At 37.6% G+C, this 27219-nt stretch overlaps 2 protein-coding genes across 3 annotated transcripts in view; both read right to left on the reverse strand.

Annotated features, from left to right (window-relative positions):
- Nucleotides 1–27219, reverse strand: part of LOC117984036 (uncharacterized) — a 59429-nt gene that overhangs the window by 26831 nt on the left and 5379 nt on the right. The window contains exons 2-4 of the mRNA XM_034970685.2: nucleotides 26915–27137; nucleotides 25669–25888; nucleotides 24572–24740 (exon numbers count right to left, since the gene is read on the reverse strand). Of these exons, the coding sequence (XP_034826576.2) occupies nucleotides 24572–24740; nucleotides 25669–25888; nucleotides 26915–27137 (612 nt within the window). The remainder of the gene's footprint in view (nucleotides 1–24571; nucleotides 24741–25668; nucleotides 25889–26914; nucleotides 27138–27219) is intronic.
- LOC117983803 (vitellin-degrading protease-like) lies at nucleotides 4573–9753 on the reverse strand. Of its 2 annotated transcripts, none has more exons than XM_034970425.2 (5): nucleotides 9637–9753; nucleotides 8489–8651; nucleotides 7295–7547; nucleotides 5991–6140; nucleotides 4573–4825 (listed from the first exon to the last, which is right to left on the reverse strand). In XM_034970425.2, the coding sequence occupies exons 1-5, from the start codon at nucleotides 9674–9676 to the stop codon at nucleotides 4652–4654; spliced, it is 780 nt and encodes a 259-aa protein (XP_034826316.1). In that variant the 5' UTR covers nucleotides 9677–9753; the 3' UTR covers nucleotides 4573–4651. The 2 variants fall into 2 exon arrangements, with proteins under 2 accessions (XP_034826316.1, XP_069355793.1); XM_069499692.1 differs by having other exon boundaries at nucleotides 5991–6136; nucleotides 7291–7547.

Consider the following 27219-nt stretch of genomic DNA (forward strand, 5'->3'; position numbering starts at 1 on the left):
TTCTGCATATCATCATCATCATCATCATCATCATCAGCCTGTGGACTTCCACTGTTGGACATAGGCCATCCCTAAAGAGCGCCACCCCACCCGGTCCTCTGCCTTCCTCATACAGCTACTTCCCGCCAGCCTCTTTATATTATCGGTCCATCGTGCTGGAGGGCGTCCCACACATATTAATTATGTATATACTGTTTCAAAAAATACAATATAATTTTTGACAAAATAAATAACGACGTTGAGATTACAGATAAATTAATTAAGTTACGATGTTAGACCCAAATATCTATGTAAAATTTAAAACTTTGTAGTACCTAACGACTAGTTTGATTAAACACTGTGGGCTAAGAGCCAGCACGTGCCAGACCTTTGTTATTTTATAAAAGATCAAAGTTTCTCTGCGTATTTTCCCCAACACTGGAAGGAACGTTTGTTTGGATGTTTGTTTGGATCATGGTGGCTTTGGTATAACAGGTAATAAAGGTGAATCTTACGTATAAAATAGTACTTATTAGAAATCACGTCATGTATTGCCAGACAGTGTCGTGGCAACCCCATACCAGACCCCTTTAAATTTTAAAATGGCAGCCTCCTGCCAGAGACCCTTAAACTTCAAAAGTTGAGTGGTGTCTGGCAGGGGTTTGCCACGACGGGGGGTTGTCTGGCAATACATGACGTGATTTCTAATTTACTATTCCAAAGAAAATATAAAAAAATTAGACTTTTTACACTTTGACGTAAGATTTTTAAACCTTTATTAAGTACCTGTTATCTCTCAAAGCCACCATGATCCAAACAAACATACCAACAAACGTTCCTTCCAGTGTTGGGGACAATACGCAGAGAAACTTTCAGCTTTTATAAAATAACGAAGGTCTGGCACACGCTGGCTCGCCCTCTATGGATTAATGTAGGGTCCCCGTTTTTGTTAAACGCATGGGCGGGGACATTATCAAAGTTTATGCTTAGGAAGACAAATTTTCAGGAGTGTTTTACCCTAGTGGCGGCGGTTTCAATTGAATTGAATTATTTATTTGCATAAAATATATAGGTGTAGGTATTTCATACAGACATTACAAAACTTTGGCTCTTATGAGTACCTACCACCATACATAGCCATACAATTTTGTTCCAAATGTGGCTGGCTGGTTTTAGGGTTCCGTAGCTCAAAAGGAAAAAAGGAACCCTTAAGGATCACTTTGTTGTATCACAGAAGATATAAGTTGTATGTCTGTCTGTCTGTCCGTCTGTCATGTCTATCAAGAAAACCCATAGAGTGTTTCTGGCTAACCTAGAATCATGAAATTTGGCAGGTGCCTTATAGCACAAGTAAAGGAAAAAATCCGAAAACCGTGAATTTGTGGTTACATCGCAAAAAAAAATTGTGTTCATAAACAAATAATTAGTATTTTTTTTTTCGTCGTAAGATAACTATACCAAGTGGGGTATCATAATATGAAAGGGCTTAACCTGTATGCATAATAGTTTTTGATTCATCTTGCACGCAGTACGGAACCCTCGGAGTGTCCGTCCAACTCGCACTTGGCCGGTATAGGTAAGAATTAAGAACATAATAAAATTATAAATTCAACATCTATTTTAAGCCTAGGAGGGGGATTCCAACATCAATGATTTTAAGCCTTGCAAAAAGTCAGAGGCAAATAAATCACCCGAACAATCTGCTCAGTTCAAAGTCAATGGACGAGTAAGTATTCTGCTCTATTATCGTGAATTGTAGTTTGATTTTAGCGAGCAATTGCGCTGTGTACCATAAATAAAGATTACCATTGCGTTTCAGACCAAAACACCCCTTGGTTTGGGGCCAGAAAACCCACGGGTTCTTAAAACATTAAGCACACAACATCAACATTAGAAGTTAGGATTTTTTTTTGTCTCAACTGCAATCACAGGCTCACTACTGAACATGGGTCCACTCGCGAAATGAGATACCTATTACCTACTTATTACGGCTTACGGCACGCACTTCCGTCATCCGAGTTATCTACGACATAAACAGTATCATAAGCTCCCATACAAGACAAAAAGGAACGTATTTTCACGGACTCGGATCGGATGAGTGCGTAACCGCCGTTAGGCCATAGTCCATCACGCTTGCAAGTGTGGATTGGCAAAAGTCACTCGCTTTGAAAACATTGTGGAGAACTCTCCGCATACAGGTATCCCCGTCGTAGGATTATTGTTTGTGTTTTAAAAATAAGATTTTATAAGTACCTACCTAATTTTAAAACATAAAAAGTTATTTGGTAAATGAATGAAAATGAAAATTATGTATTTCATGTAGGTAGGTCGCACGGTTTGAAAAGCATATTCACAAAAATGTTTCAAGATAAAATACAATTTTGTAATAACCTCTATTTAACAAATACGTTTTTTTTTTTTTCATTTTAACAGTAAATATATAACTCGTAAATCCTTGCACGTTCCTGTCATTTAACAGGGCCTGCTTATTATTCTACACAGATTTGATGAACTGCAACGCTATACGTGCAGTGATTGCTATCTGACCTCTGCAACCATTTAAGGATGTCCTTAGCTCTAATAAATTTAAAATCACAGATCTCAGTAATCAAGGAACATAAAAGCGCAGTGCCTTAATCTTGTAAATCAAGAAAATTGTAAAATAAAAGGTTCTCCTTATTAATGGCCAAACACGCGAAACGACAACGTCCCTCTGTCGTTATCATCGGTCAGTTTAGTCGTTAAGCCTTAATAAGGGACGATAAATATGCCAAAATGAGAATGCTCCGGTACCGCAGCAGTCTTAAAGTGATGACAGGGACATAGTGGGTCTCTGTAATTGGTCTTATGACCTTATTTACGGAATAGGGTTGTCCAAGCTTTTTCCTGTTAGTAAGCTGTTAGGTGTAGGAACTTGAATTTATTTATCGATGTGCCTAATCTGTTTAGTGGCCAGCTATGATCGTAAATCTGAACATAGATCGATAATAAGTTACTTTAACATCGTCATCATCCTACTGCTGGACATAGGTCTCTTGTAGGGACTACCACGTGCCACGATCTTGCGCCGCCTGAATCCAGCGGCTCCCCGCGAGTCACCTGATTTCATACGTCCACCTAGTGAGAGGTTTTCCAACGCTGCTCTTTCCGTTGCGAGGTCACCATCCCAACACCTCTGAACCCCAACGTCTTTCGGTATTTAGGGTTCCGTACCTCAAAAGGAAAAACGGAACCCTTATAGGATCACTTTGTTGTCTGTCTGTCTGTCTGTCTGCCTGTCTGTCCGTCTGTCTGTCAAGAAACCTACAGGGTACTTCCCGTGGACCTAGAATCATGAAATTTGGCAGGTAGGTACATCTTATAGCTGACATTTGGGGAAAAATCTGAAAACCGTGAATTTAGGGTTAGATCGTACAAAAAAAAAATTGTGGTCATGAACTAATAATTAGTATTTTCAACTTTCGAAGTGAGTGACTATATCAAGTGGGGATATCATATGAAAGGTCTTCACCTGTACATTCTATAACAGATATTTATTTATTTTTAAGCATCATAGTTTTTGAATTATCGTGCAAAATGTCTAAAAAATACGACTGTATTACGGAACCCTCGTCGCGCGAGCCTGACTCGCACTTGTTTTAAATAAATGTGTCCTGTCCATTGCCACTTCAGCATCGCAACCCGCTAAGCTATGTCGGTTACTCTAGAGTCTAGTTCTCCTACGTTCTACTCTCTCCTCGTTCTAATTTGATCCCGTAGTGTACCTACGTATTGCAGCCCTTACCGGGCACTAACTATAAGTAGGTAATATAAGTTGATCTTTAACAAATTCGTATCATTGATTTCATTTATCCACACATCCCAACTTTGTTTGTTAAGGCTAACCCAACAGTATTATTTTTAGTCTTTTAAATAACTTTGGGTGTTGTTGTGAGTTTGCAAAATGCTATAAGCTCAGTTTGTAGTCATTTTCTTCCACTCGGCCAAATAGGTACTATTATTGACTCAATAATGAAATTGACATAACTTAAAAATAAGTAAACCAACCAAGTTATTTTAAAACACTTAATGAAACTCCTAGAATTTCTTTCTGTTATCTTTAGAATATCTTCGTTGATCAAAAGAAATTTTGATCAACGAAGAAATTTTCTTAGAATACAACTTTCTCGCATTTCCTTTTTTTATTTAAAAGAAATCCACATAAGTTCTTGCAACTTATTCATCGATGTAGTCTGAATTGTAACGTCTTATCTTATCTAGTAGAACATAAGGCGATGCAGCCAACCATGAAACTAACTTGTTTATTGTATATTTTTTTAAACTTAAACAGCCATATTAATATAGGTGTTTCAATATTGATTTACAGATTATGATTTTAATTCTAAGAAAAATGTTGCAAAGATACTATTATTTTAATACGTAATTAATACTTTTTTATCGATCCGAAATAAAATCCTAGGTACCTAGATGTACCTGCTTGTAGATATAATAATTTTATTATTCTAAAATATTTTTACGAAACTGAAATTGTGATGTTAATTATTACTTAAACAGCACTTCTTTTTAGGAGGTATTATAAAATATATACTACCATTAATCACAGGTATTTTTAATCAAACAGATACAAAACAAAACAACCAACATTATTATTCCAGGTTTTAGATATTTTTCATCACATTCTTAGGAGGTGTGCTAGTCTTAAGTTAAGCCCTTGATCGTCAATCCATTCCCTCAAAGCTGATATCTTGGCGTACACGCCAGGGTACTGAGGTCTAGCGCAGCCCAAGCCCCATGAAACAATTCCAGCAAGCTTCCCGTTGCTAACCAAAGGGCCACCGCTGTCTCCCTAAAAAATAAAAATAAATATTTTCCTTTTGCACAAAAGAAAACTAAAATTCAACTATTCTTTAATCACTTGTCTCTCAAGATATGTTTTGTGTAATGCTTGACGACAATGCTTGTGGGCTTTTTAGTGGGAGGTCCCGGGTTCAATTCCCGGCAGGGGACATTTGAGATTTTATAATTTCTAAATTTTCTCTGGTCTGATCTAGTGAAGGCTTCAGCCGTGGCAAGATACCTACCACCCTACCGGCAAAGCCATGCCGCCAAGCGATGTAGCGTTACGGTACGATGATGTGTAAAAACCGATCAGGGATATGGGTTTAATGAAACTGCAATACCCCTTCCAAGTTGGCCCACTTCCATCTTAGATTGCATCATCACTTACCATCAGGTGAGAGCAGTCAAGGGCTAATTTGTATCAGATAAAAATAAATCTTTTCCATAGAAATGTTTTCAGAATGTTAATAACATCATCATCAGCATGATCAACTCTTCACCGGCTCACTACTGAGCACGCGTCTCCTCTCAGAATGATAAGGGTTTAGCCATAGTCCACCACGCTCAAGTTCGAATAAGCGGACTTCACACACCTTTGAGAACATTATGGAGAACTCTCAAGCATACAAGGTTTCCTCGTGATGTTTACTTTCACCGTTACAGCAAGTGATATTTAATTACTTAATTACGCACATAACTCCCGGGATAGAACCCCTGAATACAAAGGCGGACGTCTTAACCACTAGGCTATGGCGGCGTTAATTATATAGAATATATTTTTATTTACAGTACGCGGCAGAAAATAACGTACATCGACCTTTAGAAAGACATAGCGGTTTCGTAGAGCGTTGTCTCTGTCGTTGAGACCGAATAAACGTCACATATGTAGGTACAGATACTTCAACTCATCTTGGCGCGCGGCTCTAAGTGTGCGTGAAGCTCGTATAGATACAGTGACTGCGTGTGCGTGACAAGGACGACATCTGCTGCGTCACTGTCACACAAATCAAAGCTGCATATATTTACAAAAACACGCACACATAGAGCCGCGCGCCAAGATGAGTTGAAGTATCTGTATCAGTGACAGAGACAACGCTCTACAAAGCTAAATTTCATTCTAAAGGTCGATGTACATATTTTCTGCCGCGTACTGTGCTGGTATAATAATGTACCTGGCAAGCATCTTTTCCTCCTCCAGGCATGCCAGCACATAGCATCCTGGGTGTGATACTGTACAAAGGCGCGTATGCGTCGCTGCATACCTCTTCGTTGACTTTAGGGATTAGGGCTACCTGTAATGTCTTCGGCATACCACCACCTTCCTGGTATAATACAACGAACAAAATTTTAATTCGTTCCAGATGGGTAAATGTTTCAGGAAACCATTTCTGTGTTGTCAGCATTTATACTCTCCTAGACTAGATGATGCCCGCGACTTCGTCCGCGTGGATTTAGGTTTTTAAAAATCCCGTAGAAACTCTTTGTTTTTCCGGAATAAAAAGGAGCCCATGTCCTTCCCCGGGATGTAAGCTAGCTCTAATACCAAAATTCGTCAAAATCGGTTAAACTGTTAGGCCGTGAAAAGCTAGCAGACAGACAGACACACTTTCGCATTTATAATAATTATTAGTATGGATAGAAAACTAAGTGGCTTCGCTATAAAAATGGTAACTGGATATATCTCAAGTCTTTTGAATGAAATATTTACTCACAATATTATCACCATCATGATCAACCTATTTCGCTCAGAAAGAGAATAATCTCAAATGAGGGTCTCCTTTTAGTATGAGAAGGGTTTAGGCGATAGTCCGACACGCTGGCTTAATATAAATTGGCGGACTTCACACACCTTTAAGAACATCATGGAGAGTTACTTATCTGCAGTCATGCACGTTTCCTCACGATATTTTCCTTCACAGTTAAAGCAAGTGATATTTAATTGCTTAAAACGCACATAACTCCCAAAGTTAGAGGTGAGTGCCCGGGATCGAACCTCCGACCTCCCGAATAGAAGGCTGACGTCTTAACCACTAGGGTATCAACTATCATCGCAAGAATATAATCACAATATGTACCTATATTATACTCTAATTTAATCCAAACAGGTGACAAGTGACACCCAGGATTTCGTTTGCCAGACGAAAAAGTACAGTACGCAGCCGAAAGTAATGTACATTGATCTTTAGAAAGAGATAGCAAATTTGTATAGCACTGTCTCTGTTGTTGAGACCGAGAAAACGTCATATAGGTGTGAGTAACAGAGACAACGCTCTACAAAGCCGAAATGTCAATCTAGAGGCCGATGTACATTACTATCAGCCTCGTATTGTACCGCTGTGACTGCTAATGAAAAGAATCTTTGAATGAAATCCCATAAGGCTAGGTTTCATCCCAATCAGTCTGATAGTTTTACTGTGATACGAAATAAAAAGAGTTTCTTTGAAATACTATTTTGTAATAGTTGACATATACTTACTCTGGTATTACCCCAGCCTGATACTACTGTCAAATCACCATCGTTGATCTCCTCACCAGCATCAACCAGAGGTATAGGAGCAACACTGTCACCAAGCTCCAAGGGTTTGGTCAGCCATAGTAGCGCAACGTCACTGTCCATTTTGCTATAGGTAAACTCGGGGTTCCACGCAAAGTCACCAACTTGGTACAGTTCCCCACCGGTTTGACTGGAGGAAGATCCTGCCCGAATTTGAAGGTTTCTTGCTGAGCTCCTAGAAAAGTAAAAATAATAAGTAGCTTTTTTTTAATACTCAGATACAAGTTAGCCCTTGACTGCAATCTCACCTGGTGGTAAGTGACGATGCAGTCTAAGATCGAAGCGGGCTAACCTGGAAGGGGTATGGCAGTTTTTAATAAATCGCACAAAAAAAATTAAATTGTTGTCATGAACTAATAATTAGTATTTTCAATTTTCAAAGTAAGATAACTATATCAAATGGGGTATCAATGAAAGGGCTTTATCTGTGCATTCTAAAACAGATTTTTATTTATTTTTATGCATCATAGTTTTTGACTTATTGTGCAAAATGTCAAAAGATACGTAGTAGGTACGTACGTATACGTACTGTAGTACGGAACCCTCGATGCGCGAGCCTGACTCGCAATTGGCTGGTTTTTAAATATTTCTACCTAATTGCAAAGCTGGAGACCGTTTCCACCAATAACACGTCAGATCAGAAAAATAAAGTTGTAAGAAGTACCTACCTGTCTGTAATTTCAAAATAACTCGTTTGAAAATGGTCATCATGTTTGTCTTTTTGTTGCAGCTAAAATCTACGGAATGGCTGAGCCAAAACTTCATAGGAAGTTCTTATGTAATCTTTGTTAAAATATCCTCGCACCCGAAAGCACAGCATTGGAAGATCGCCTCTAGATGGACGGATGACATCAAGCGCGTCGCAGGGAGCCGCTGGATCCAGGAGGCGCAAGACCGTGGCGTGTGGAAGTACCAACAAGAGACCTATGTCCAGCAGTGAGCGTCTATTGGTTGATGATAATTATGATGAGGTAAGTAACTAAGTGAAGTTAGTTGAAAGAAAGAAAGAAAGAAAGAAAGAAAAACGTTTATTTTTTAAGGCTGTACCACACATTACCATTATTAGGTTAGGTTATCCCGGCGCCTCTTATACTTGAGTAGTTGATAAAATCTTACCCAATAACACAATGAGCCGCAGTCAGTACGAGATCAACGTCGATGATAGCACCACCACATGAATGCCTTCCTCTGTTCAGCACCGATACTTGGTAAGGAACTTCCTTTATGTCCACATCCTCCCCGCCCACTATTCTTGTGTCTTCTTCGAGTGGTTTTGATGCTGCGTGTCAAAGATTTGTCATATTACTAGAGCAGCAATTCCCCAAAAATGCACTCAACCTGCCTGATGTATAGCGATCGCAAAACAAGTAGTCTAATCTGAAGTTGCAATCCTGTGCAAGTCATAGAACTAAGATTAAATACAGAAGCTATGATCTGTTTTAGTACCTACAATGTGCAGTCTTGCCTCGTGTTTAGATTGGTCTACTTGTTTGCGGGCTATAATTGACCGAACGAAGCGAGATTCCTGAGTAGACTGAAATTGCACTTGTCCGTCCATCCGTTTGTCACACCCTTATAACTTCTGAATTACTGAACGTAAATATGTAAACTGATGGCATTCAGCGGAATATTGCATAAAAAAAATATAAAAAGCTTTATGTCAGGGGGGCGCCCATATGAATTGGGGGGCTTCAAAATGGAGATTAAATGCGACGCTATAATATGTCAAAAACAGCTACATATAAGAAACTGAAACTGCTGTACAATTTGTACTTGTACTTGAACAACAAATACTAAAATTAGATAAATATTATAAAGAAACAAAATTATTTCATTTTGAATGGGTATCAGTATTTTTAACATAACTTTACAATAATGTTAATAGATGGGGCTGTTAACATTATACCGCGAGGTCTTACTTCGGGGCAAACCACTAGTAAATTCATCAGTCAGTTTTGTCATCAAGGATCAGTTGGATACTCGTATCAGGCAGTTAAAGTAAGGTAAATGATAAACTTTGACCAAAAAATCAACGTAACTCAAGTAATAATTATTCATATCCCCATAATTAAGGTTTTGGTAGAATCTGCTGTCTAAACCCGCGGTGGTAGAATTACAGACGTAGCATAAGAGACGCTAGTTGTCCAACACGAAATAAATTTTTAAAATTTGATTTAAATATTTAGTTCCATACCATTTGCTCAACAGTACTAGCTATTTATTATTATTAAAAAACTCTCTAGTAGTAATTAATATTCACTTACCAGCACATCCGATACATATAAACAGTAAAACTTTATACATTTTGCGGTACAATAACCACTGGCCATAGCACCCACCGTTGGGGCTTCATTTATATCTAGGAGTTACAAAAGAAAGAATATTGAGTCAACACAATTATCAAATATCTGATAACATGGACCTTCACACCGATTCGTAGATAAAGATTATGTTATTGAAGATTAATTGTTCTATAAGTGCTGTGACCCTTTAAGTACCAATTTGTTGGCCCACTCCATCTTGAGGCTCAATCTAATGCTTGTGTGTGATAGATATAGAAAAAATATGCCAAAATTAGAAGTATCCTATACACACAAAGTATCACACAAACTGACCGAAAAATAACGTATCGTTACGACGGTAATGTGAGTACCTGAGCATTGACCTGAGGTTTCGGGTTTGTAGAGCGTTGTCTCTATCACTCATACCTATGTGACGTTTTGTCGGTTTCAAAGACAGAGACAACAATTTACTAAATCGCTATTTCTTTCTAAAGGTCGATGTACAATATTTTCTGCCGGGTATTGTAGAGTACGCGACAGAAAATAATGTACATCGATCTTTAGAAAGAGATAGCAATTTTGTAGCGCATTGTCACTGTCATTGAGATCGACCAAACGTCACATAGGTATGAGCGACAGAGACAACGCTCCACAAAGCCAAAATCACATTCTAAAGGTCGATGTATATTATTTTCTGCCGCGTAACTGTAACTCCTTGATCATCAGGGACTATTTTGTACTTAGATCACAAACTGATATTAATTTAAGTATATAGAAGTTACAACAATTTTATTTTACCCTTTAACCCTTTATTTGTTTTGCACAACGCAAAATAAATAATATAGATCACTTAAAATAATTTAACAACTAACCTACTTAGAAGAGTATAAAAACATAATTATCAACAGTTCTTGCGCATATATTGATATCTTCACGCATATTTGAATTGATCAGTTAATCAATTTGCCCAGCAGAATCGGCAATCCCTTTTTATGGAACGATCACGTCAGTCTACGGTTGATACTGATTGATAAGAAACTTAACTTGCGATCGAGATATTTTCTCAATTGTAGTGAGATTATAAACTTACCTACACAACGAAAATGTACTTACTTAGTCGACAGAATACCTAACAAGAAGTTTCTCGAAGAATATTAAGTCCAGATTTTATAGACCAGACCACCCGCCACAGTTTCAATGTATCTACCTAGATAGGAACGTGAGCGTCACTTGCAAGATCTTAAAACTAAGACCCTGGGTCATGTAGGTTCTTAACGTTCATGTACCTTGCTACTCTTGCCTGGGAACGTTACGGCATTCTGAACCGGTGGTAAATATAACTAGTTGACGATTCAGAAGCACTTGTAAAAGTTTACTTGGATACAAATATATTCTATTCTATTCTAAATATTACAAAGTAACTTCCGTCAAAGACCGACAAAACGGCATATAGGTATGAGTGACAGAGACAACGCTCTACAAGGCCGAAATGTCATTCTAAAGGCCGATGTACATTACTTTCGGCCGCGTACTGTAACTTGTCTAACTTAGGAGATACTTTGTTTGACGTCAAACCACTCAATCAGGATATCCCATGAGTACTTACTATAAATTATTGTGATTTGTGATGATAACAAATTTATGTCAAGGTATACGACACTTAATTAATTTTACGCAATGAGATTAGTTAAATTATCACCTCATAATGATGAAACACGTGAATTGTATCAAATTATGTTTTTCACGTGACTGTGAGGCACGAACGGCGGTTGCTCTTTTCAAATATTTGAAAAGAGCAACCGCCGAGTTTCTTGCTGGTTTTTCTCGGTAGGAAAGGCATTCCGAACCAGTGGTAGATGCATCCGACTATTCGAAAGTACTTGTAAAATTAATTTGATTAAAAATGTTTTTTATTTTTTATTTTTGTATAGAACGCGTATTGAGTGAGCACAGTGAAGCCATTGGGACAGTGCTTTTTTGTTAGCAGAAGTTTTTCCAGCGCTCTCCATACAAATGTAGTTTGGTTCTTATATTTTAACTAGCTTATGCTCGCGACTTCGTCCGCGTGGACTACACAAATTTCAAACCCCTATTTCACTCCCATAGGAGTCGAATTTCCTAAATCCTTTCTTAGTGGATGCCTACGTCATAATAGCTATCTACATGCCAAATTTCAGCCCGATCCGTCCAGTAGTTTGAGCTGTGCGTTGATAGATCAGTCAGTCAGTCAGTCAGGCACCTTTTCCTTCCCGCGACTTCGTCCGCGCGGACTACACAAATTCCAAACCCCTATTTCACTCCCTTAGGAGTAGAATTTCCTATTCCTAAAATCCTTTCTTAGCGGATGCCTACATCACGTCATAATAGCTATCTGCATGCCTTTCAGCCCGGTCCGTCCAGTAGTTTGAGCTGTGCGTTGATAGATCAGTCAGTCAGTTACCTTTTCCTTTTATATAGGTATTTAGACAATCAAACTCAATAAAATTTTGTATACAATATTACAAACAAATTATATCTATGTGTATGATTTACCAGATTTTCGTAAAAATGTGTAGTTTCAAAGTTACACGGACTCAGAGATTTGACATAAATCTCAGAGTTGCGTAACTAAAAAAAACGCCCGCCCATATTGTAGGTCAGATGCGCCGTTCTTTGAGTCTCTTCCGTTTTTAGTAGTCTAGTCTATACCTACCGCTACCACTAGTAGTAGGTACCCACCTATTAGCCAAAAGTAAAAGTCAAAAGTCAAATGACTTATTCAAAATAGGCAGAAAATAGGTAATGAATTACTCTTTTCAATTGTCAGTTGTTGGATTTGTAAGATATAGTGGTAATAATTATTTCTCAAACTTAAAACTAAAGCTACGAGGGTTCCATACTTTTTAATCCTTCTAATTCATAAAAGATGGAACGAAGCGAAATCTCGATGCGTACAAACTCTTAATTTGATCAAAAGCTGGTATTTAACTATTCATAGGGCCTAAGACGATTATCAGCTTTGCAGAAGAAGCTTAACCTTATTAAATGTTAGATTGAAAGTAATAATGGATTAGTTAATATAAGAAAAATAAAAGGACCAAGCGACATAAATTCCTAAATAAATAATATTAATTATCCCTGAATAAATAATGACGATTACTTGATGATGCCCACGGCCCACTTAGGTTTTTAAAAATCCCGTGGAAACTCTGTAATTTTCCAGTACAAAAAGTAGCCTACATTTTGTGCTCGGGACCATCAGCTATCTCTGTTCAGTCAAAATCGGTTTAACGGATCGAGCAAGCATTCCGGGGAAGGGTACTTTAAGCTACTTTTTATCCCAGAAAATTATAGAGTTCCCACGGGATTTTTAAAAACCTAAATGTACGCGGACGAAGTCGCGGGTATCATCTAGTATTTAAATAAAAACAATCTTTTTCATTATGAGTTTGTGAATTGTCTCTAATTAATGTCTTTACATTCAACCCAATTTGAACAGTTTTTTCTTCGAAATAGAATTCAAATCTCCTTATCTAACATCTTGCAATTTAAAGGAACATGATTTATGAACTGCGGATTAAAAAGGGATTTGAATCAAGTCCTTTGAGTTCTGACGACATTGATCTGCATTGTAATCCATCATGTCCGTTCCAAATTCTGTGACAATGCAATCGCTTAGCATCTTTGAATAATTATATATTTTGTAACATCCCAGAATCTCTCTCTCTCTCCGTTTGCGTCATGATTTTCATTGCTGAGGGTCCGATAGAAAAAGTATAGACTACCCTTTCCCAGGATATAAACTAACTCTGTATCAATTTCATCAAAATTGGTTAAACTGCTGAGCCATGAAAAGCTAGCAAACAGACAGACACACTTTCGCATATTTATGATAGTAGTATATAGTATGGATTATCATAGATATTATGCTTTCAGTTTTTACAAGTGCGTGTCGCGTGAGCTCTTGTAGGTCCTTAAATGTCTCATCATATTAACCGATCAGTTCTACTCCCCTACTTCATCAACTTTCCTAACGTCACAGTACCAATAACCGCTAAATAACAGATTTTTGCCATATCATTTCAACGTCATACTCTAAATGGATTAAACGGTTCCCTTTCATCGCTCTTTAACGCTTATGATTGATGAAGGATTATTATTAAAAAAGGGATCTGAATGAAGTTTCTTTGAATTATAACGACATTAGACTCATTCCGATTCCTCACATCTTTTCACAGCTGTATGATTTCTGCTTCTCAACATAACATAAAATCGCTCGACGAACCGTTTTATCTTGGCGATTTTTTTTTTATCAAAAAGATTCCCGCGTTCACCAGAGTGTGAAACTATCTTCTTTGACGTCATTTGATACTTAGTCTATTTCAAAATAGTTAGGTATGTGGTGATCAAATCAGAAATGAGGAGATCCGTAGGAGAACTAGAATAACCGTATATCGGTTATTCTCAGCGGGTGGCGAAGCTGAAGTTGCAATGGCCAGGGCAGATAGTTAGAAAAACCGATAGAAGTTGGGATCCCAGGGTGTTGGAATGGTGACCTCGCATTGGAAAGCGCATCGTTGGAAGACCCCCCTCTATATGGACGGACGGACAGACGGACATAAGGCGAGTCGCAGGGCGCCGTTAGATTCAGGCGACGCAAGTCTGTGGCGTGTGGATTGTGGAAGCCCCTACAAGAGACCTTTGCCCAGCACTGGACGTCTATCGGTTGTTTTAGTTGATGATGATGGTGATGAATTCAAATGGGAAGGACCGGAATACGCTAACGAAACCTTTGTGAATAGGTTGCACTTAATTCCTTTAAAAAAACGAAAAAAAACGTCGTCAAAGTCATGGAATGCTGAGTGAGTTACACCGGCGGCGGCGGGGTGAATACGTATCTCGCGACAGGCTTGCGACAGGCGTAAATCTCGCGATCATTGCTGTCAAACGTCCGGCTAGAGAGAGACAGCAATAGCCACAAAGCAAAATAAGAGATGAAGAAGAGAGACAGCAAATGAACCATCGCATTGCTACTGCTGTCGCGTTGCTGTCGCTACTGCAAAGTTTTACGTAATCACGCCGCCGAATTCATAGTCAAGATAGGGTCTTCTTTAGAGGACGATTCAGACGACATAATCACAATCTTAATACATTGCATAAAGGTTGAATATGACACAATAATATGTCGTTTGATGCGTCTCTAAAAATTTCAGTGTCCGATTCATGTACCTATTGAATCCTTTCAATTTTAGTAAGAACCTATAACATTTTCACATAAGCATTATTTAGGGAAGTTCAGTCTAGTGACATCGGGGCAAGTTTCTTGTTTGATACAATCAAAATAATTGGCTTTACATAGGTAAATAAAATCACAAGAGAACTTAATCATATTAAAAGGATTAGCGCAAAAACAACTAGATATTGTATTTTCAGGAAATATAATACTAAAATACCGCGCGCACAGCATTTAACTCCCGCGGGATTTTCGCTACAGTCCACAAAGGATTTACAGGACATTTATGTGAAATTCTCATGCTCTAGTAACCATGATATTATATTTTTTTATACAATGGTACGAGTAGGTAGCTAATTTACCAGTACAGAGACCAAACATAATTTCAGAACAAAACCGCACAGTTTTTCTTGAATCTACGATTATTTATAATTTACATAATTCCGTTTTATAAGAGCAGAATGTGGGTATGTTTGCTTACTCGTTTATTATTTTTATAAACAGATAGACAAAGAATGGACTAATTTGATTCGAAACGAAATGACATTAATTTATTTCATACTAGATGATGTCCGCGACTTCGTCCGCGTGGATTTAGGTTTTTAAAAATCCTGTGGGAACTCTTCAATTTTCCGGAAAAAAAGTAGCCTATGTCCTTCCCCGGGATGCAAGCTATCTCTGTACCAAATTTCGTCAAAATCGGTTTAACGGTTGAGGTGTGAAAAGCTAGCAGACAGACAGACAGACACACTTTCGCATTTATAATATTAAGTACAGCACACAGATAGGACAACATGTGCCACTTAGAGAATATGATAAGACAAAGACTCTACCACATTTTAAAGTATAACGGTGAATACAGTTTTTTTTAATGCTGCTGTAATAGCAATGGAAAGTCGTGGGAATAAGCTAGTATTAGTATAGAAGTATAGATGTGAAGTGCGTCTGTATGTGTGCTAGCTTTTCACGGCCCATCCGTTTAACCAATTTTGACGACTTTTGATACAGAGATAGCTTGCATCCCGGGGATGGACAAAGGCTACTTTTTAGCGCATTATTAGGTATACCAAGAAAATTCCTAATATGACTAAAGGTGGCACAAGAATCAGCATTGAGAAATTCGATACATAGAAAGAAAGAGAGTAAAGTTCTAGAATTCCTGGAATACAAACATTGAAGCGGAAGTAATTATAAAGAACACAGTTTTCATTAAGAGACCTTATATAAAGTTACTGTATTAATTAATTTTCTCATGCTTCTTCCGCCTGACATATTTACCTAATTGATAAATTAATTACAAATTATGGCGGCCTTATGGCTTCGTACATTTTTGGATGCCTCGCGAGGCATTATAGCATGTAAAATATAACTCCTCACGCGCCATTTTAACTTTTTGTACCAAATTTCATGTCAAAAGTACGATTTTAATCCTTATTTTAAAGGTGAACCGTACTTTTGACATGACAGTTGACCCATAGAGTTGAAATGGCGCGTGAGGAGTCATCTTGTACGAATTATAGTTGGCATGGCAGCACAGCCTTTATAGACACGTCTCCATAGAGAGAATAGCGCATCGCTCGATCTAGGCAGAGCGGCGCGGCGCGGTGCGGTGCGGCGGCATGTTGATACCTACCGGACTACTGAAAAAATAACGAATTAAAAGGCAGACATGCTTAGTGGAGACACTGCTAATGACTGATTTAAACTGGAGCCTACTGCCTATATCTGTATAGGTATATTAAAGGAAAGACTGACTGATCTATTAACGCACAGCTCAAACTACTGGACGGATCGGGCTGAAATTTGGCATGCAAATAGCTATTATGATGTATAGACATCCGTTAAGAAAGGATTTTTGAAAATTCAACCCCTAAAGGGGTAAAATAGGGACTTGAAATTTGTGTAGTCCACACGGACAAAGTCGCGGGCATAAGCTAGTATTAATAAGGAAACACTGACTGCCATATAAACAGCTCAAAATAGTGAAAGTATTCTTAAAAATTCCACTTGAGCGAAGCCATAACTTGGGTTAGCTAGTATAAAATAAATAACAAATCTTTATATGGAAGGAGCTTATAAAACCTCTTAAATCCTTTATCACATCTACGTTAGATACTGAGCCCAAAATCCATTAGGCCCTTGATAACATCAGCTTGATTAGATTTTAATCTTGTTTCACTAATTTTATATGGGTTAAAGGAAATTAGTTTTTGGTTACCATAATAAGCGATATTGTGGTAAACTCCACGAGGGCAATGATAGATTAGGCTATAGTGCGCGACAGGCCGAGATGGCAATCAGGGAGGGAACGCCCTGCACACCTGCACAGCCCCCGCGCTAACCCGGTGCGGGTGAGCGCGGGTGACGTGCGGGTGTTCGGGGCATCCCCCGCCTCATACCGCGATTGCCATCTCGGCCTGTCGCGTACCTACTATAGATATAAGTTTATTGTATCATCCACACTAATACAGGGTGTAACCAGAACGCTAGCAAAAACTTAGCGTTATTTTTATGCCACCTAAACACAATCCAATACCAATAACCATTTGCCTCATTTTGTAAATTTAGTATTTTTCAAATCCGCAATGTATAGCGTGCAAAACTCGGGTTAATGCCCCGCCTACGACGCGACATTGACTCCGAGTGGCCTACTTACGCAACGTTCGTTGACCTCTAGCGTCGGTCAGATGTTTTATTTGTAATATTATATCGTAAAAGTTTACAAAATGATAGACTTTTTATATATTTTTCCGTTTTTTTGTGGTATCATATTATCAGTAATCATTAGTACTATCACCCGTTTTTGTTTTTGCCAGCGTTCTGTACCCGTAGTACAAGATTTTACGTCTCACCAAACCAAACCAAATTCGAGAGTCGAAATACTTCCGCGTTACAGTAAACTGGATCTTAGAGCCTTGTTTTAAAGCTCAAGTTTGTCTACACTTCTACAGCCAGCGCTCCAAGCGGAAACATTGCGAAATTAAAATCAGTGGCATTGAATATTTGACTTCAATTCAAGGCTGTTTAGGTCCATTTTACTGTAACGCGGAAGTATTTCGACTCTCGAATTTGGTTTGGTTTGGTGAGACGTAAAATCTTGTACTACGGGTACTGGTTACATTCTGTATTATGCGAAATGCGAAAGTGTATTTGTCTGATAAAAAAAACGTATCTCGCTTATCCTAAGTAGGTATTACTATTTTCTTCTAGTACCAATTTTCTTTTATAGTCAAAGTTTCTAGATGTCGGACGCTTATTTATAGCTTACACGATTAAACGACAGTAGGTCACCTTGCGGCATATGAGGCATACATCTTGGACATTTGCCAAACTATTGGGGTCATCAGACTATTTCTATTAAGGTATTTAGAGGGCAACATATTAAGGCTACAGCAAACTAAACGCGGGGTGGAAACATGTCCTACACGACTTCATAAAGACCCTGTCCCACTGCAGTGCATAGTTACGCTACTCACGTTGACCGGTCTGATGGAAGGCTTCGGCCGTGGCTAGTTACCATCCTACCGGCAAAGCCGTGTCGCCAAGCAATTTAGCGTTCCGCTACGATTCCGTGTAGAAACCAAAGGGGTGACGGTTTAATAAAAAACTGCCATACCCCTTCCAAGTTGGCCCGCTTCCATCTTAGACTGCATCATCACTTACCACCAGGTGAGATTACAGTCAAGGGGTTACAATTAACAGAATCTGAATTAAAAAAAAAACAATAACTTAGCTTTGTTTTGTTTGAAAATGTCTCTGGTAACGTTAACTCTAGGCGGCCTCGCTCCATCTTAGGCTGCATCCTCCCTTGCCAGCTGCCAGGTCTGATTGCAGCCATGCGCTAGTCTAAATAAAGAAAACATAATGTACGAATATGTGGTTGGTTTGCTACATGCGTGGCATACTCGGATTTACATACCTGTAGGCTAATATTCGTGTATAGTGTGTGCTGTAATAGAAACGTAGACCCACGCTGCCTAACAAACGGACTTACACAGCTAAAGTGCGCCGCGTGTCCGTGCATAGCGTGTGAAACAGTGTTAGTTGTAATTTAACCACATAAGCGCTCTACCACCAATTTGAAAAGCAGATTTTACTTATAAGAACTGGCAAAAATTGGTAGTTACTCATTACACTAATGAGTCATTAATTATGAATAATTGCTAAGCTTCTTACCCATTTAATAATATTATGTAAGTATAATTCTATAAATTATTGGCATTATGAAACTCTTTAATAATAATAATATTATAATAGCCTCGCGAATACTTTTGAGCCAAGTATTCACGAGTTTCTCTACGTGATCAAATCAGAAATGAGGAAATCCGTATTCCGTAGGAAAACCATAGAAATCGATATGGCTAAACGGGTCGCGAAGCTGAAGTGGTGATGGGCAAGGCACATAGTTTGACAAAACGATAAACGCTGGGATCCCAAAGTGCTAGAATGGCAACCTCGTACTGGAAGACGCACCTTTGGGAGACCCACTAGGGTGGACAGACGACATCTATCGGTTTTTCGAACTATGTGCCCTGCCCATTGTCACTCATTAGCATATTATGAATGACGCTGTTACGAGTTTATGACGGTTTTTGTCTTCAAAGTAAATTATATAAATTCAACTGATTTCTCTCCACAGTAAGAATAACTTCAACAGACTACTGATAAAGCTAAAACTTTTATTCAAAGAGCATTTCAATAGCTTGCTTCTATAAAACTTCTTGAAACATTCAAGTCTTTTATACTCAACAGAACCGGGTTCAGATCTAAGCAAAACTATTTAGATAGTATTCCAACTTAATCGGAGTCTTAGAACAATGTTCATACCCGTAGTTATCCAAATTATTTTATAGTTACTTATAGCAATACCTATATCGCATCGCACGCGAGTTCTAAATATAGGTATTTCTAGGAGCTTAAAAATTTACTTATTAATGATAAACTAGCTAAGTATATTTAAATTATTATAAATGGCGTCCGTCTCCTTTTAAGCCCAATGGCTGCGGCTTAACGAGGTTATATCATATATTATTATGTAAATACCTTAAATTATTGGTAAGTAATTCCAATTTAATCCATACACTTCTAAAATAAATCGACTGACTGATTGCCGTAAACTGATATTGCAACGTAGGTACAGCCTTGTGGTACAGCTTAAAGGTATGATTCCGAACCACGCTGCATGCAGCAGTGCTGCCGCAACAGTGCTGTCGCAGAACTACTGGTCACCATACAATCTCTGTAAGCTTATATGAGATTATATTACGAGCTAGGCAGCAATGTCGCGGCAGCAATGTAGCTATATGCCCACATTTCGACAGCTTCTACTTATACGGTTCCTGAGGACTCCGTTAATGGTCTACGCCTCACATCCGTATAATAGTATGGGCTAGACGTAACAGCGTAGTAATCGAGTGCGCAATGAGATCTGAAGACTGCAGTTGCAGAGTACTTTTCTTCACTTTGCTAAAGATACTTTGAGCCACCTCAATTTGGGTTTTGATTTCCTGGTCGCTATTCCAGTTTTCACTTAACCACGTATCCAAATATTTGTATTTTCGCACTCTTTCCAGTTTTTGGCCTGCTACTGTAATGTCAAAGTCGTCAATGTTATTCTTAGATATAATCATGGGCTCTTTGACTGCACTCATTCACTCGAATGACAATTCTTTGAATATCCTTAGCAGACGACGCTATGAGGATTGTATAGTCGGCATATTATCTAATATTATTTATGTTTCGGCCATTTATTTTGACTCCACAATCTAAATCCTCGACAGTTTATGTTGTTATTCTCTCGCTACATCTAACTAATATCGCGCGTTGTGTGTTTCATACCTTATTATAAATTCGTGGAATCGCAAAGTGCTGACAAAGTTATTACACTCAGTGCCATCTTTAAAGTCGTTAACCTGGGTACTAAATTCCTTGTCACGTACTTACCTGGATTATGAGAGCAGACGCCTAAGTTTAAGGATAAAGTCTGAGTTAGATATTTAGTTTAACGTTGTTATAAACTGACTTCTACTTTAATTGTACTTTCTATTACAAAGCGTGCGAAGAGAACGATTCTAGAATGTGAAACTGAAAGCGTACTAAATAAGGCCTCGTTCAGAAAAACGTGGAGCGTTGTGCAGAGCGTTTTATGTAGCATAGCGCGACGAAATGACTGAAACTTAGAGCGCGTTGAACAAAATTATGACCTACCTTTAAAATGTTAAAGAAGTTTTGATTATCTTTTAACTAAGCGATGTTTTCCCAGCGCTCTCAATACATTTAAATATGAATCAATCAAATTCAATAAAAATTTGTATATACCTACTTCCTACGTTGGTGGTTTGCCAGTTTCTAGATAGTATCTATTTTTATTGGGATCGATTGGTGAATATTAAAATGAAATTTATTGTTATTTTGTTCCCTATAAACGAAGTGGACACGTCCAAGCAATCCCTTATTGAGGGATTTTCGAACCAGCATTCGCTTTTTTTATCAGTCTGCCGATGTACGTGTTTGTTAAGAACTTTTTAAGGTGAAGTAAGGTAAGGTACCTTCAAGGAAAAGTGCTGAAAGAACAAAATGACTTACTCAATGCCATCTTAAATTGTTAACCAATTTTATTCTGTGCTACGTGATCAGGTTTTGAAATAGCCTCGCAGATTTGTATGACATGAACATTTTATATGTATCTCGAGTAACCAAATTTGTGGTTTTGGCTGCAGGCTGCAGCTTCACAATTTCGTTGACAGTTCCTATATCCTGTATTTTCTAATGTAAAAGTGAGTATTGAAATTAATGTTTTGAAATAAATAAATAAAAATTGAAAGTACAGAGCATTATTTTATGAACTGAGTTTATACGAGCTTTTGTAAGTCTATCACCTTGTGTTAAAGTCAAAAACCCTCACAGGTTTGAAAGTTTTACGCTATAAAAGTTACAGGATATTATCTTTAGGAATATGGGATATTAAAAACACAAGGGTCGTCGAGTCTGTGTAATGCTCGAAGACCTTTAAGAACAATATGCCTATTGTGAGTTGATATTGTGGGTAGGTACATAGTCATTGAATATCGAATCCAACTCTTCAATCCTGATGCTGCAATAGTAACGTCTATTGCCACATAAGCTTTGAAGTCGGAAGATCTGATGATTATGAATTAATATTATAGTAGGAGTAAAATATTTTATGTTAATTCACTTGTCTTCTTTTATTTATTTACTTAGTTATATGTACATAAAACACAAAATACATATGTTTATACCTGTGTCTGTTTATAGACTAGACCATCCAACCAATGTGCCCCAAATCGGTTTCATTTTTTATTTTTTATTTAGATACAAGTCAGCCCTTAACTGCAATCTCACCTGGTAGTAAGTGACGATTATAAAGGCATTATGCCTTTAAAGGCAAATGTAAGGCCAATATAATTTGTAGTGCACTGTGCACCTAAGTAGCACGCGCCGGGTATCCGCTAGTACATATTTTATAGAATAAGAATTTTTAATCTGAAATTGGATGAAATATTATGATTTAAGAACAAAAGCCCAGTAGTTTTATTCCTCTCTTTAGAGTCATTAATATCGGTGCTTCCAGTTCTTTCAATATGATTTCTGTGGAATGAATTTTGTTGTTCGTCGTTGGTTTTCTAAAGGCTATTCAAATACTTGGAATGGATAAGCGCTTAAATATTATTTTAAGAGCAGTTTGTTTCAATATTAACCCTTAGCGACACTCTAGAGTAATATTGTGATAATGTCCCAAACAACCATTATTTTTTCTTTTTTAAGGTTCCGTACCCGGAGGGGGCCAACTGCCAATCTATTATCTACTAGCGCTGTCCGCGGCTGTCTGTCTGTCAGCGGGCTGTTACTCGTGTAGCGTAATATTAGATGGAGCGTTGAAGTTAACACAGAATGATTTCCGCTAAATCAACAAATAATAAAAATTACAAATTAGCCGCCATGAAAATCAGTAGCCAATTATAAATGTGAGTATGTTTGTTTGTTGGTTTGTTGGTTTATTGGTTTGTTGGTTTGTCCTTCAATCACGTCGCAACGGATCGACGTGATTTTTCGCATGGTTATAGTTAAAGACCTGGAGAGTGACATAGGCTATTTTATCCCGGAAAATCAAAAAGTTCCCACGGGATTTTAAAAACCTAAATCCACGCGAATGAACGTATTGTACGTTGAGAGTATGTATTATGTTTCGAAACATTCATGCAAGTGTCAACAACTACCTCCTGTGCAACGAAATGAAGTCTTTAAAAATGTAGGTACAACTTAATAATATTCGAAAAACCATATAGGTACTTAGTACAAGACGGAGAATTGAGAAGTACAAAGTTACTTATATCCCAGGGAAACTCCTACAAAATTAAAAAATATCTAGAACCATGCGAACAAAGCCACAGGCAAGAGCTATAGGTAGGTATGTTAAACGTTCGATTCGAATATTTTCTCAAAGAAAAACCGGTTTCATAATAATAAAATCGTACAGTCGCAGAATCCTGTTTGGAGTTTATTAAAGCAAAAAGTATGGTATAAAATACAAACAAACCTTGAACAAGTTTTTAATTTATAAATTATCATTTGTATTAAATAATCTCTATGTTAGTAAGTATTCATAAGTATTATTACAGCTATTACATAACAATGACACAAGATCAAGGGTTTTAGCTGAATTAACAATTTTAATTAGCCTCTTTCATATGTTAATTCTTGCAATTGAAATATCAATTAGGTTCTGGGTCTATTATATTATACTTAGGGTGAGGCCACAACACTGCGGCCAATATCGGCCATTAGAATGACATTTCGGGTTTGCAGAGCGTTTTCTCTATCACTCATACCTCTATGACGTTTTGTCGGTCTCTACGACATGGCAATGCTCTACAAATCTGCTATCTCCTTCTAAAGGTACATGTATATTACTTTCTGCCGCGTACTTTGTAGGTAACTTACTATCTTCTTGGCAGGTAAGTAATAATCATCATCATGATCAACCCATCGCCGGCTCACTACAGAACACGGGTCTCCTCTCAGAGTGAGAAGGGGTTTGGCCATAGTCTACCACGCTGGCCATGTGCGGATTGGTAGACTTCACACACCTTTGAGAACATTATGAAGAGCTCTTAGGCATGCAGGATTCCTCACGATGTATCCTTCACCGTCAAAGCAAGTGATATTAAATTACTTAAAACGCACATAGCTCCGAAAAGTGGTGCGTGCCCGGGATCGTACCCCCGACCTCCGATTAGAAGGCGGACAACCTAACCACTAGGCTATCACAGCTTATATAAGTAATAATATCTTCGATCAATTTGAATTTTATCAAAAGACAAGGGAGTAGAGAATAAAGATCTGCTGACAAAGTATAATAAACTGATATTTCTCAATAAAATACATAATTAGGGTCAAACACTGAAACTCATTTTAATACTAAAGAACATCAATCAATCATCATCATTACATATTATCTGATTTTGAAATTTTGTCCATATAACAAATGTCAAAAAATACTTACTAATCATGCACTAATCACATTTTCTTACCATTTGGAAAGCACTTATTGAAATAAAAAATATCATCTACCTACGTCGTTTTTATCTTGGTCTTGAAAGCTGGTAACATTAGGTTCCTCAGGTAATATAAAACAAAACTCAACAATAGTGTGACAGAAAACAGGACTAGAGCTACCATTGCAACTAATTCAAGCTCTAAGTATTGCACCCATGTAATATTAGCACCGGCTGCTCTCAAATGTTTTGCGCCGCCATGTCTTAAGACGTATTCGGTCCACCAAACTGCGCGTTCTAGAGGTTTCTGTGGTTCATCTTTCATGATGGTTCGTAATCTTCTAACATTTTCTCGATAACTGCAAAGAAAAAAGAATTAAGTACAGTTAAATAAGTTGTATTTCTATACTATAACCAAACTGATACTTTAAATACGAATGTTATATTTTCACGGCCCATCCACGTAACTGTTTTCGAAGAGTTATTTACAGGGATAGCTTGCATCCCGGAGATGGACATAGGCTGCTTTTATCCCAGAAAATCAAAGATCTCCCACGGGATTTTACAAAACCTATATCCTATGAAGTTGCGGCTATCATCTGATATTTTAATACTTAAAAGTTAAAAAACCGGCCAAGTGCGAGTCGGACTCGCGCACGAAGGGTTTCGTACCATCTCTACATATAAAACGGCAAAAAATCACGTTTGTTGTGTGGGAGCCCCCTGAAAAAATGTTTGTTTTATTTTAATTTAATTATTTATTTTGAAGTGAATAAACTAAAATATATTCTGTGAATATTTCAAGCGCCTACCTGTTGCCGTTATTAATATCAACCAAAAACGAGCAAAAAAAATCACGTTTGTTGCATGGTAGCCCCATTAAATATTTATTTTATTCCATTTTTTAGTATTTGTTGTTATAGCGGCAACATAAATACATAGGTATACCTAATCTGTGAAAATTTCAACTATCTAACTATCACGGTTCATGACATAGGTACAGCCTGGTGTCAGCCGGACAAATGGACATACGGACGGACTGCGGAGTTTTAGTTATAGGGTCCCGTTTTATCCTTTTGGTACGGAACTCTAAAAAGGGGTAAGCATTTTTTGCAGACTAAAGATTCAATTAAAAGTATGTGACAACGTTTTGACCAAACTATACATCTAATAGGTATTACGTTTATTAACATACTAGCTTTTGCCCGTGACTTCATCCGAACGACGCGTGATTAACTATATATATACACGCATAAGCATATAATAGCACTCTGGAATAATACGTACCTTTTATCAGTAATAACTGTTTTAATGGCTTCCCTAAATATTTCTTCGGTGAGTGTAGGCATATCAAGTTTTATTCCAATTTTATGGTGCGGATATTTTTCTGTATTGTACCACTGATCCGCAAACATCGGTATGCCAATGAGTGGTACTCCAGCGTCAATAGCTTCATCTGTAGATTGAAGCCCACCTTGCGTGATAAACAGTTTGATTTTGGGATGCCCTGTAAATTACAACAACGGTTAACAATTTTAGTATTTGCACTGCATATTATAATATGAGATCATTCATAATAGCTCACTCAGACTTTGATATTATGATGAAACTAAACAGTCTTGTTTTTTAAAACACGAATATTTATTACAAAACCCCAAAATACTATTAACATTAACTAAGCTATTAGAGAGGGAGCCAGCGCGTGCCAAGCCTTCGTTATTTTATAAAGCTGAAAGTTTATCTACGTATTGTCCCTAACACTGGGAGGAACGTTTGTTTGGATGTTTGTTTGGATCATGGTGTCTTTGGGAGATAACAGGTAATAAAGGTGTAAAAAGTCTTACGTCAAAGTAATCAGTCTAATTTTTTTATATCATCTTCGGAATAGTATTAGTAATCACGTCATGCATTTCCAGACATTAATTGTTGTGGCAATCCCCTGCCAGGCACCCTTAAACTTTAAAACTTTAAGGGTGTCTTGCAAGGGGTTGCTAGGGTTTTTACATCTTTATTACCTGTTTTCGCCTCTTTCCTCCCAGTGTTGGGGATAATACGTAGAGAAACTTTCAGCTTTTATAAAATAACGAAGGTCTGGCACGCGCTGGCTCTTAATCCATATTATTACTACTAGGTGATGCCTGCGACTTCGTCCATGTTAAGTAAGATTTTTAAAAATCCCGTAGGAACTCGATGAAAAAACTAATTAAATCGATCAAATAACAAAAAAGTTATAAGCATTTAAATATTTCTGATTAGACAGAGATAGCAATACAACAGTTTGACGTCACACCTACTAATGCCATTGTAGCTTCGTGCGGTTTCATACAAATTTTCGTTTTGCGAGAAAGGGATAGCAGACCCTCCCACTCCAAAATTAAAATGTCTGTGACTTTGTAAATCTTTGTTGGATTTTAATATTTCTTTCAGTGTACCTACGTCCTTATTTTTATCCTAGTTTCTAATAAAGTAATAATCTTTATCAAATTCAAAAGTAGGCAAATACCCAATTATTTATTTGAAAATAACTACTTACTAAGAAGGTCTGGTTGAGGTAGCCATTTGTATATCTTGATGTTTTCTGTTTTGCCAGGCATCGAATCTAGATCCCACTTCCATATAACTTCATATGGGAGTTCTGAGAAAACTTTTACTAACATCTGTATTTTTTTCGGTGTCAAAATTGATGGTCTCACATTCGTACCAAGACTGAAGTAAATTACACCATTTTTGGATTCATTTAACAGTTTGTCCAAATCCTGTAAAAATGATTAATAACAATCTTATTCTACAAGAAATCAGAATTTATCCAGTTATAGTTTTATTATGTAAGTATTGTGT

Source organism: Maniola hyperantus, chromosome 7 (assembly GCF_902806685.2).
Source record: "Maniola hyperantus chromosome 7, iAphHyp1.2, whole genome shotgun sequence".
Classification (NCBI taxonomy): Eukaryota; Metazoa; Arthropoda; class Insecta; order Lepidoptera; family Nymphalidae; genus Maniola; species Maniola hyperantus.

What these genes read in the sequence shown, in the direction of transcription:
- LOC117983803 (XM_034970425.2), bottom strand. Translation starts at nt 9,676, where the DNA reads ATGTATAAAGTTTTACTGTTTATATGTATCGGATGTGCTG. An exon ending in GCGGCTCATTGTGTTATTGG is followed by an intron (nt 7,548 to 8,488) that starts GTAAGATTTTAT and finishes TTACTTTTCTAG; the next exon opens with GAGCTCAGCAAGAAACCTTC. An exon ending in GAGGAAAAGATGCTTGCCAG is followed by an intron (nt 4,826 to 5,990) that starts GTACATTATTAT and finishes TTTATTTTTTAG; the next exon opens with GGAGACAGCGGTGGCCCTTT.